This window comes from Vombatus ursinus, unplaced genomic scaffold, assembly GCF_900497805.2.
Source record: "Vombatus ursinus unplaced genomic scaffold, bare-nosed wombat genome assembly UNPS02014826.1, whole genome shotgun sequence".
NCBI lineage: Eukaryota > Metazoa > Chordata > Mammalia > Diprotodontia > Vombatidae > Vombatus > Vombatus ursinus.
Genome location: NW_020954604.1, coordinates 4,893,613 through 4,906,627, shown reverse-complemented (window position 1 = coordinate 4,906,627; position 13,015 = coordinate 4,893,613). Strand labels below are relative to the sequence as shown.

Here is a 13,015-nt window from a genome sequence, read left to right as displayed (position 1 = left end):
TTCTTTCTTTCTTTCTTTCTTTCTTTCTTTCTTTCTTTCTTTCTTTCCCTCCTTCCCTCCCTTTTTTTCTTGCAGCATTTTTTGTGCTTAATTTATAATTACACCTAGAATAGTTAGGTTGAAGGAAGACACAAACAGGCTTGTGTGTATACACACACATATACAAATGGGCAACCAAAAAGCACCTTTCTTAATCCCTGGGTAACTTTATGCAAATCCCAGCAGACACTAGGGTTGACCAAAGAGGCTGAAATGAATTAACACCTAAAACCTTAGCATGTACTATAAAGGTAGGGGCCATAAACTCCATCATGGAAGGATACAGGGGACCAATCAAGTACAATTCAGTAAAAGTGTTTGCTTGGTTTGTAATAGTGAAAAAAAAAAAAACAACTTTCTGGATCTCCCTCCTTTAAGGGTATTTTATGTTGAGACCCAAAAGAGACAGCAATTATTAGATGCATTATCATCTTGTATACTACATTATAGCTCCTACTATCACTTTCATTTATTTTGGGGGAAGCCTCCCTGAGGGCCAAGCCTAGTTCAGCATGCTCAGACAAGATGACTGAACCGGCTTCAGAATGAGTCACATAGTGCAATTCATTAGGCTAGGGAACAGGAACAAGCAAGTTATCTCCCCAGATCATAGGTCCACTGATCCTATTCTAGATGCCAGTTAAGCCACAGAAAGTAAACTCAAGGTATAGGAAAAAGCAGGCAAGTCCACACAGAAGGAAGGATGGAAAAAAAAAAAACTTGTAGAAGAGGAGATGCTTGGATACTGTACCTTTGTCTAAGACAACAATCGCTTTGGAGGTTTGGTACTCTGAAACATTCAGTCCCTCCACTTAAGAATTAGAAAAGTGGAGAATAAATGGAGTAGGTGATCATTAATTAATTTGAGGGGAGGGAGTTTGATAGCATCTGAACTCATGAGTTCATTATCTCCCAGTGTGGAAACTTCCTCCCCAGATGTACACTTACAACTTGTCAGTAACTTATGGTTTTAGAGAGTTGCCTAAGAGTACACAGAGGTTGTGACCTACTTAAGGAAAAAAAAAACTAAACAAAACTGGCTCTATCCATCTCACTTAGGCTGCAAAGTTACAGAGCTACTCATAGGCCTGATCCCCCACTCTTATTGGCATGGGTGCTTTAACCTGTTCCATTTTCAGGGGGTTCACCCTTCCTTAGGCAACCTGGTTTTCTACTCTCCACTTCCTATCCTTCCTCTTCCCAAGTTTCGGGAGGCTCCTCATATTGATGCTAAACTTAGTGTAGACACCAGAATGGCAAGATCCATTGAAGCTCAGAATTTCAGAACTCAAGAAATCCACCAGCCTCAGCGTCCTCATATCTCGTCCTCCCACCAGCTGTAATTACAAGTGTAAGCCACCACACACATCTTCAGTGATTTAGCAGTGGATGGACAGCTAATATGTGTTGAAGGCAAGGTTTGAACCCAGGTCTACTTGACTCCAATATACCACTCAGTTTCTCAGGTGATTATTAGCACAGTTTGTAATCCTAGCTAGGATGAACCTAGACTTGTGATATGAAACTCAAATAGTAAGAGATTCCTACAGACTGCATATTGGCTTAGAAAATCACAGAATCTATGTTGTATTGTATTTTTAAATGTATTTTGTTCAACATCTTCCAGTTATATTTTAATCTGGTTCTGTCTAGCATTGGGGACTTTTGCTGGCCACAGGTTTGACACTTGTGACGCAGATAGCAAGATGTCATGGAATAATCTGCTAGCCTACCAGACATGCTCACTAGACTTTTCCGCACTAAGGGCCACTATAATGGTATCCTTCATTGTAAGACCATTAGAAGCTGTTGTAGCCCTATAACTGGGGGCTGAACATAGGGAGGGATGGTTGTTGCCTTCTTGTAGCCTTCTCTTCTACTAGGCCAGCCCTAATTTCTCAGGCCCTGAGCTTGAGGGACCAGGCAGGTTTTTACTCCAGTTCCATTGGAATCATTATAATCATTGTTAGAAGATAGGACTGGAGTGGTATTGGGGATAATAGAAAATAGGAACAGTATTGTAAGTAAATAGGCAGTATTGTACAGTGGAAAATACTCTCATTCAGAAGTCAAGGGGCCTGATTTCAAATTCTACTTCTGATAATACCAGTGTAAGTCAAATCACTTAATCTCCCTGGGCCTCAGTTTCCTCATCTGTAAAAAAAAAATCCTTTAGGGGGAGAATCAACCTTGGAGCTCTCCTCTCTTCCCTCTGCTTGATGCGCCTCTGCTTGACCATGATGACTTTATCCCTATGGATCAATGAAATGTTCTTTTCCCTCTCTGCGGGAAGCAAATCATTGTCATTTTAAAGCAGTGTCTTGCATTTAGTCTAGCTGTCCGTAATTACCATGTCCAGACTAGTAATCAGAAAATAGGAGGGGGCAGTACTCATTTGTATGTATATGTGTGTGTGTGTGTGTGTGTATGCAATGCGTATATATGCACACGTGTGTGTGTTTAGTGGAGATAGTTAAGAGAAAGGAGGCTGGCACTTGGCACACTTCCCAATTCCTTTGTAGAAAAAGGTGTTGATTCACTTCCAGCCCTAGGAGAAGCTGCCATTCCAGATGACTGGGTGCTTATGCCCTTGAAGGAGACTGGATAGAAGGCTCCTGGTAATGAGGTGTGTCAGCTTCCATTCATCCTGGCTTACATTGTGTCAAAGCCCAGTCAGCCAGTTAATTTTTTGTGTCACCACCAGAGGCAAGGTTGTGAAGCTCTTTCCTGGTGGCCCTCCACCCACTTTAAATACCTTTCTTCTTCCTTTCAGTATATTTTCCACTCCCACCCAGTGCTCAAGTCCCTTATTGTCCCTTACCCTAGCTTCCCTGCTCTTTGCTCCAGACTGTTCTTGACCTTTTCTTCCCCTACCAAATCTGTTCTCTCTCCCATTCCTTCAGAACCCCATTGTGTTGACCAATTTCTGATAAACCAATTCAATGCCAAAGCAAAAAAAAAAAAAAAAAGGTCAGTTCAAGCATCACCTCTACATGAAGCCTTTCTTGATGCCTCAAGGTCCTAGCACTACCATTCTCACTTTACATTTTTTTATGTCTATTTTGTTGTTATTTATTCACATCTGTTTCCTCTGGCAGAATGTAAGCTCCTTGAGGGCAGAGACTCTGTTATTTTTTTCTTTGCATCTATAATGACTAGTGCAGTGCCTGGTAATATATAGCAGGTGCTTAACAAATGCTATTTGCTTAATAGTAAAACATTTCCACTTTTATAGGAGCTTTCATTGTTCTAATCTAAAGATGAAGCTAAACACCTGAGGGAAAGATATTTTTGATCAGGGAGGACCTTTCCCTCAAATTATGCTATATCAGTGACTTTATGCTTATTAATTCCAAAGCAGAGTTCTGATAATGTTGATTCTATGTGATGACATATCCCTAGAGCCGTAAGTAAGGTGGAACCCTTAGGGTTTGCTCTAAGGCTCTAACATATGAGCAGCTCACATGGCTGTCCTTTGGCCTGTTGGCCCCATATCATATTGCACTATTGCCAAGGGTCCCATCCTTCTCCCAGGGCCTGCATTTATCCTACTTGCAACCTTCCCTCTACCTTACTTCCTTACAAGTTTTGAGGTCTTAGAGGTCATTGAGCATTTTAAGAATTGGATCCCAATTCACTGGGGGATGGACCATCCTCATCCTCTAGCACTACAGCACCTGATCGGGACAGTTTGTTTTGTGCTGCACTCTCTTAACATCTTTTCCCTGAGTGATAACATTCTTAGAAGCGGTTCTGCTCATCCTTCAGAGTTCAGAGGGCAGGTCTTTTGAAGACATAGGATTTCCATTCTTGTTGGTCATCTGCTTATATTTTAGACCAATGTTCTCTCATTTGTAGAAGGATCTGGGTGCCTCTCACCATTTCTCCTCTAACCTTCCTCTTGGTTTGGTGCATGTTTTGTCTCCCTAATGTATATATCTTGAGTAGGTCTTTGAGTAGGTTTGTGAGTAGTGAAGCCAAAACTTTATAAACAGCCAATTTTGGGGGAACAGTCAAATTATTTCAATCTGATCATTCATTTATTCATTCATGAATCTGTGTATTCATCCAACCAATGAATCAAATGCCATAAATTAAATGCCTGCTGTTGTTCTAAACCCCATGCTTGCCCTGAGGGAGATATAAAGATAATTAAGATATAGTTCTTTCTTTTAAAGAGTTTATAATCTAGTAGGAAGGACATGGCAAATACATAAACTTGTATTGCTACATAATAATATACAATGATTACAAAATAACCATTATTAGATCAAGAAATCATACATCAGTAAGTATTTGTTAATCACCTACTCTATGCAGACACTGTGCTAGATACTGGGAATATGTAGAACAAAAATTCCCTTAATTGTACTGATTATTCATTGTGCTATCCACAATTCCATTAAATTCCCTCAAGATTATATTTCTGAAGTGTGACATGTTGACATATACAATATATAAAGCAGATAAACAATAACCTCAAAGATCAAGATTTGGGTCCCTGGATGGAGGAGCATCCTGCAAATAATGGTCTTGAACTGAGCTGTGAAAGAAAACAGGCATTGAAAGAGGTAGAAGTGAGGAAGGAAAGCATTCCAGGCACAGAGGACAGTCAGTGCAGGAACACAGAGATGGGAATTGGAACAGGTGTGAGGAATGGCAGGTGGGGTGGTAGGTCTGTATAGTTGGACCATAGAGTGCAGGTGTGAGGAATGGCAAGTGAGGTGGTAGGCCAGTATAGTTGGACTGTAGAGTGCAGGAAAGGGAATAATGTATAAATCTAGAAAGATGGGAAGAGGCTAAATTGTGAAGAGTTTTTTAACTGCCAAACAGAGGTATTTATATTTAATCTTAGAGGCAATTGGGAACCACTGGAGTTTATTGAGTAGGGAGGTGATATAGTAAGAGTTTTGCTTTAGGAAAATTGTGGATTTTTGGAGGATGGATTGGAATGCAGAGAGACTTGAGTCAGGGAGACCAATTAGGAGGCTATTGTAATAGTCCTCATGAGAGGTGAGGATGGACTGAACCAGGGTAGTGGCTACGTGAGTGGAAAGAAGGGGATGTATTGCACAAAGTATTGTGGAGGTACAAATATACAAATATTAAGATTTGGTGATAGAGAAGCATGCAGGTTGAAACATAGTAAGGAGTTGATGATGATACTGATGTTGTAAACCTGGGTGACTGAAAGGATGGTGGTCCTCTCATTAGAAATAGAAAAGTTCAGAAGTAGGGGGGCAGACTTTTTGGGGAAAGATAATGAATATTCTTTTGAACATGTTGAGTTTGTAATGCCTTCCTGACATCCAGTAGAAAATGTTCACTAGGCAGTTGGTGACATGGGAGGAAATAAAACATTGTCATATAGTGGAAAGAAGTCAGAGGTCTTGGGTTCAAATCCTGATTCTTCTAGCAGTGTGCCTTAGGTAGGTTACTCTTCTCTGGGCCTTGGTATCCTAATCTATAATACAAAGGAATTAGATGATCTCTAAGGGTCTGTACAACTCTAAAGCCTATGGTGAAGACTATAATATGCAACATGAGGCCTGATAAGAAAATAGGTAGGATCAAAGAAGGCTTCATGGAGAAGGTAGCATATAAGCTGTTGTTGTTGTTGATGTCCCTTCCCTCTCAAAGAGGACCAAGGATGTCACAATGAGTCAGAATTTAGAGGAAGGGCAGGATTTCAAGAAGTGGAGAATAAAAATCTAGATAACTAAAAAATGGATCTCATAACCTATGAACATGAATGGTTTTTATACTATTATATGCCTGAACCTAGAGAAAATTCTGGAGCAGACCATAGTTTTAGGTGATTAATAATCTGCTTGTCATAGTGGAGAGAACAATGGATTTGGGGTCAGAGTTCACATCCTCACATTTTTTTTTACCAACTACCTGTGTGAGGTGAGCACTGAAAATTCAACAAGCATTTATTAAACACTTACTATGCGCTGGATACTGTGCTAAGCTCTCCAAATATAAATAAAAGAAGAAAGACAGTCTCTGCTCTTAAGAAGCTTGCGTTCTAAAGGGGGAAGACAGTACATAAAAGGAAGCAGAAAAGGTGGGGGAGGGGAAAACACCAGGGATCATAGTCTGATAAAAATGAAGAGATGGCTGGCTTGTGCACCCTTCTCCTATGGAGATTCTGGGAGGAGCCATCCAATTAGAGGGACAGGTCAAAGGGTTTGAGGGTTCTTCCCAAGTGTGAATTCCAGGGTTTGAGTGATCTCTCAAGATGAGGAGTAATTTCCCTTCTTTGCACCTCAATTTCCTCATTTGTAAAAAGAGGTTTGGATTATTTGATCTCTAAATTCTCTTCGAGTTCTAAATCTACAATTTTATGGCTTCATGCCACTAAAAATGCTGATTATTCATTGGTTCAAGATATCAGTCAGCTAGATAATGAACACAATGCTCCTTTCAAATCTTACATTGCTATAAGGATCTCAGTCAATTATACTATTGTACTACATATGCCAGGAACTCATTTTTAACTCTCCCTTTCTCCTTCCATGTATTTTAAGATCACACACTGATAACCCTTATCCATGAGGAAATGAATTCTGGACCCTTTCCCTAAATTTTTGTAAAAATTCAGAGCAAGACCTAGTTTATCATTTCAATGTTTTCATGGAATTTTTTCATATTTGCCTTGCTCAGACCTCTTTTATAATACACTGATCAATTCAATATACTTTCCCCCACTTGATGATAAGGAATCTTACAGAGGTGGAAAATCTGAAAACAAAGAAACAAAAAACCCTACTTTAATTAGATATGTATGAAAATTAAATAGAACACTGTCCTAATCAATTCATATTCATAGTATGGTATAGTCCAGTTCACTCACCAGTGGCCACAGTCTATATAGTAGTAATTGCATCCTGGTCTCATATATGTGTGGTTTTTTTTTTGTCAGAAAAAATTAAGGTTGGATCAGACAAATCTATTCCTGTATCTGAAAGACCAATTAAAGTGAATGGCCAACTGGCTAGGGCCATTCAATTTAAATCAACAAATATTTGTTTTTTCTAGGTACTAGGGATGTTTCTGGAGTTACTGCATTCTCTTAGTTCAGATTAGATGTTGAGAGGAAAGGAGGATGAAATAAGGTAATTAATATTTAACAAAGGAGGTTTATTTTGCCTTAACCCAGCAAGAATATACACAAGGATAAAGTGGCACTTAGCTTCTCTGGAAGCCTTGTCTCCCTCTGGAAATGCATCTAGTCATCAGTATGTCATCGGGATATAGTAATTTAGGTGATTTGAGATACATGGCAATTCTGAAAGGCTCAAACTTCATGCGACTGGGAGTTTGTGTGTCCCTAGATAACCAAGATGCTGCATCAGGGAAGCCGGGGCCAATAAGGCTCCTTTTTCCTGGAGGCAGCTTTGTCTAGAGCCTACCCAATGTTGGCTAGGGTAGTAACAGGAGGAGAGCAGGGAAGGGGACTTTGTAGGTCAATCAGGCTCCTGGGGGTCAGTCAGCTTTGTCTTCTTTTAGGTAAAACCTTATCCCAAGAAGTGGGGGATGAAGGGAAGAGTCGCTTTAGGAAAATACTGGTCCTATCACTGATACAAAGCAAAAAACCAGCCTCTATCATCCAGGAACCACACAGAGAAGTAAATACAAAGTAATTTGAGATGGAAGTGAGCAGTAACCATTGAGGCAATCAGGGAACTGGAAAGTGCTTAATTCGTGTCATCATCTCCTATGGAGGAGATGATGATGACATAACCATGGTGATGTAATAATTGTAGTGATGAAAAGAGTTTCTCAAGGATGGTGTCTCAAATGTACCAGGAGAAGTGGGAGAAGTGGTGATTGGGGGCAGAATGCCTGAGTTCTATTCCAGTAGCACACCTGTCCTTGGGGCACAGGATTGAGTGTTTCTGCACCTTAATGTCCTCACCTTAAAAAGGGAGTACTTGAACTTGTACTTGGAACATTGGAAAAAGAGATTAGTGGGGTCATAGGTATAATGTGTTTTGAGCTCCTTGGAGCACAGACATTAACCAAATACTAAGGAAAAATATTAGGCATTTACATAGCTATTCTGCTCTGAAAATCCTCCAGGAAATGCCAATGGGGTTCCATTCTTTGAAGGTATGCTGTTCATCTGCTCTACATTTTAAATCAGTATTCTCTAAATTGTAGAGGATTTGGGTAATTCAGTCACTTCCCCTCCAACAACTTTTCACACACCTCTCTTGGCTCAGTCTATGTTTTCTATTTCCCTGACTTTTCAAAAAGGTTATGGGAGAAATATTTCCTCTCCGAGTTCATGTGGTGGGTAACTGCTACCAAATATATATTTACCACAGTGCAGAAATTATGGAGGAAAAAAATTAGGTTTTATTATTATGCCCAAGCATAGGTTCAGGCCTCAGAGAAAACCTGATCAATCGTTAGGATTCTAACAAGGTTTCTTATAGAAAAAATCATGTCAGAGTGACAAAGAAAGAATTCATTTACATATTGCAATCTTGTGCCTTTCTCTTAGGCTATAAAAGTTTGAAAGATGGCCATAATCCCATGCTTATTTCAATGTCATAAAAGTTGAACAAACTGAAACAGAATCATAACCTTATATATTCCCTAAGGAAACAAACCTGGTTAAACAAACTCCATAGGCAAACTAAGGCAGTTTACATATTAAACTATATTTAGAGGATTACAAATCGATTGATTGAGGAGAAGGATTTACATGTTGCCAAGGAGTGGGGAAAGTTGAGATTCTTCCTCTGGCATTTTACCAAAGAATGCTTAAGGCTCTAAGTAAATTTTTACATCTCATGGGACAGCTTTTGGTCAGGTGAGGCTAAAATTAACCAAAGTTTGCAGGAGAAATGGCCCCAAGTCCAAATAATAAAAAAGGAATTCATAAGTTTCCAGCCAAAAATAACAATAATCTTATATCCAACATTTATTCACCTGTGCAGTAGTCAGTCCTCTGAACATTAAAGATAAAAATAAACAAGGTTAGAAACTTATCACAGGGTGGTTTCTATCTGAATTTCATTGAAAATAAGCTCAGAAGAATGATGTATACAGCTCTGTCAAAACCACATAGAAATGGGGCTACTCCACGGGACAGAAGGATCTGGCCAATACATATTGACTAAGTTTTAAAATGTAATGGTATCTATGCTTGAAGTAAAAATGATCTGGGTTTAAATCTTACCTCGGATATATACTGGTTATATGGCCCTGAGGTCATTTAACATCTCATTAGCCCAGGCAATTCTGTAAGCTGCAGAGCTGGTGCCAGTCTGCCTTGGTAGAGGGAACTTTTTTTCTTTGGGAGTTCTCTATACCAAAGAAATTATAGTTCTGGTTAAAAAAAGATGACAGTTCACATTTGTTTAGAGCTATAAGGTTTGCAAAATAAGCACAGTCTGCAGAGCTCTACCACAACCACTTGTCTGTGCCAATTAAATGATATTAATACCTTCATCTGGATTCATCTTTTCTTCCCTCCAGGTGAAGAGATTCATGTCTGAAAATGGCATCTGCAGTGATCACATTCTGCTGTTTATTATTTTTGTCCACAGAGAGCTACCACCAGAGACCAAAGCTCCATCCGAAAGTAAGCTTGTAAACAAACCACGAAAACTCCTCATTGCCCCAGTCCTCTAGCAAATCCTAAAGCTGGGGTCAAGAAATAGATTGCAGGGTTACTCATGAATCCATTGCATGTTTTCAGAAAGTTTTCTAGAGATTAGAAATTCACTTCTGTTGTAAATATTATCAGGAAGTAAACAAGGGAAAGTTGAGTTGAGGGAAGGGAAAGAAAACAAAACAAAACCATATGACAGAGGGCCAATATGGTGATGGAATAATCAGCAAGTGGAATGCTGCATGCTAAGAAGACCATAGGGAAGCGAGTGATATAATGGAAGTACCAGTGGACTAAGGGGTCAAGAGATCCGAATTCCAGGTGTGGTGTTGATATTTACAAGCTATGTGACATTTGGCAAATTAATTTACCTCTCTGGGCCTCAGTTTCCTCCTCTATAATGAGGAGTAGGCCTGGCTGACCTCTAAAGTCTCTTTACCCTTTGTGTTCATTCATCACTTCTCTAGGAATTGAAGGCGTATTCTATAATATTTTGAAGTCAAGATTAAGTTTGTATTGTTCATGGAGAAGCTTATTGGTAATAGTATCACGACTGCCCTTTCCCAGGGAGACAACGTCCACCAAAGTGCTATTTGTACTAATTGGACAGTTAGAGATCTCAGCCTATATGAAGGAGTAATTTGTTTGTAAACTGTGATCATATATACATCTCCTATAGTGTTTTACACTTTTGAGATTTATTGTTTAGGAAGTGCTTTCCTCAAAACATCTCTGTGGGGTCAGTAGTACAAGTTTTATTATACACATTTTATAGGTGAGGAAGCTGGGATTCTGACAGGTGAATTTATCCCAAGACTTGTCTAATGTCACATGGCTAGGAGGGAGGCTTTCTGACTCCTAGTCCAGAGCTATTTCTGTCAAGGAGGTAGTATGATACAATGATGTGGGCACACCATCCAGAATCTGAATATCTGGGTTCAAAACTCACCTCTGATGCTTACTACCTGGGATGACTTCAGGTCAAGTTATTTACCCTCACTGGGGCTTGTTTCTTCATCTGTGAAATGAGAGGTTTGGACTAGGTACCTTGTGAGGTCTCTCCCAGCTCCAACTCAATTATTCCAATGTTATTTGGTTTCAGTTTCCTTAGCTATGAAATGAGGGGATCAAGCTAGATGCTTTCTGAGGTCTCTTCTAGCTTTAGACATTTCATCTTTTTTTTCTTGAACCTCTTTTTTAAAATAGTTTTTTAAAAATTTTTCCTCCAATTACATGTGAAAACAATTTTAGACATTTGTATTTTATAAAATTTTGAGTTCCAAATATTCTCCCTCTTTTCCTCCTCTGCCCTCTCTCTTAAATGGTAAGCAATTTGATATAGGTTATGTATGTCCAATCATGTAAAATATATAATCATTTAGTCACTTTCGTCTTATTATTACTGATCTTCCTAGCCTCAGTTTTGCAATCAGTAAAATAAGAGGGTTGTACGAGGGTTGTTGCTCTCTGAGGTCCCCTCTAGCTCTAACTTTATTATTCTATTATTATTGTCCTCCCTGTCTTCAGTTTCCCCATCTGTAAAATGAGGGAAGTTGGGCTAGATGCTCTCCAAAGTTCATTCTGGTTCTGTCTATTATATTTATTGACCTTGTCCTCAGTTTCCCCACCTATAAAATGAAGAAAATGAGCTAGGTGGCTCTCGAGGTCCCTTCTATCTTTAGACCTATGGTTTTATGATCCAAAACTATGGTGTTTCCTAAGCAGCCCTGTGGAAGAAGTGTATTATATGGTATTCCCAGCACCAAAAACAATCTTTCTCCCCTCAATGATAAACAGAGGTAAGGTAGGAGAACCATAACAAAAAGCACATTTGGGAATTTGTGTTTTTCAGGTTGGTGACATAACTCAAGGTCTGAAAGAAAAATCAAAGACCACGGGCTTCCAAGGTATGTAATTGGGGAACATTCTTTACCATGTGGGAAAGCAAAGCAGGTCCCTGACACCCTTCAGTTGGGGAACAAAGGTATCTGAGTTTTTAGAACAAATTGAAAGTATTTTCCCTGAATTTATTAGTAAAATATTTATTTTTAGCATTCTGCCTTCTTTTTCAGAGTCAGTGAAATGAGTGAAGTCCTGTTGACTGGAAAGAGAACACAGTTTGGAGTCAGAGGAGCTGGGTCTAAATTAGGGCTCTGCTACTTTTTACCCATATAACCCTGACATATTTACTTTTAACTTTTCTGAGCCTCAGTGCTTTCATGCATAAAATGAATGCAATAATCTTTGTGCTACCTACCTTGTAGGTTTATCATGAGCTTGAAAGGGGCATATTAAAATAGTATATAGCATCTTTTTAGAGTTAGAAGAGGCTGAAGAATAATTTTATAGATAAGGAAACTGAGGCCCAGGGGAAGTTAAGTGACTTGCCTGAGGTCACTCTGGTAGTGTCATCATGGAGACCTGAATCTTCATCCTTTGGCTTCAAAGCTCTTTTTCTTTTTCAATGTTCTATGAAAATACTTTGTAAACTCTAGTTATGTGCATCTATGTGGTAGTTGTTGCTGTTATTTTCATCATCACTATCATCATCATGTTTAAAATATACTTACTTTAGGGAATTAGATAAATGATTAATACCAAGGATGCTAAAGCAGTGAGCTGTCTAGACCCAGGGGAATAATAATAGTAATTAATAATAATAGTAAATAATAATTAATAATAATAATTAATAATAAAATGATAGCTAGCATTTATATAGTGCTTTGTTTTATAAAAACAACATGTTATCTCATGTGATTCTCACAATAACTTTATGAGACAAGCACAATGTACCTTTAGAAAATTATTATCCTCAAATTTACAGATGATAAAACCGAGGCACAGCGTGGTGAAGCCCAGGGTCATTAAACCAGCAATCGTCCGAGGTACAAATTGAACCTTGGTCTTATTGACTCCAAGTCCAGCATTGTATCCACTGTACCATGCAACCTAAGAGTTAATAGTTTATATTAGTTAACATAATAGTTACTATTTAAATTTTGTAAAGTTATATATGTGTACATATTTTGCATATAACTTTATAAAATTTAAATTATATTTTATAAAAAAATTTAATAAATGGTTATAGAATATATTACATCATATTATATATAATTATAACATATACATACACATGTACATATGAATAAACATACAAATATGTGCATGTACTTATGCATATACATATACAGATAAATATACACATTTGTATATGTATGTATTTGCAGATAGATAGGTAGATACATGGATAGACAGGCAGACAGACAGACAGACAGACAGACAGACAGAAAGACAGATAGATAGATAGATAGATAGATAGATAGATAGATAGATAGATAGATAGAT

At 38.5% G+C, this 13,015-nt stretch overlaps 1 protein-coding gene across 4 annotated transcripts in view; it reads left to right on the top strand.

Moving 5' to 3' along the window:
• Positions 1 to 13,015, top strand: part of ADGRF4 (adhesion G protein-coupled receptor F4) — a 91,225-nt gene that overhangs the window by 2,453 nt on the left and 75,757 nt on the right. For 3 of the 4 annotated variants that reach the window (XM_027838276.1, XM_027838277.1, XM_027838275.1), the window contains exons 2-3: positions 9,535 to 9,640; positions 11,523 to 11,577. In XM_027838276.1, the coding sequence (XP_027694077.1) occupies positions 9,557 to 9,640; positions 11,523 to 11,577 (139 nt within the window). In that variant the 5' untranslated portion in view covers positions 9,535 to 9,556. Of the gene's footprint in view, positions 1 to 9,534; positions 9,641 to 11,522; positions 11,578 to 13,015 lie in introns of those variants that run through there. The other variant, XM_027838278.1, reaches the window with a different exon arrangement.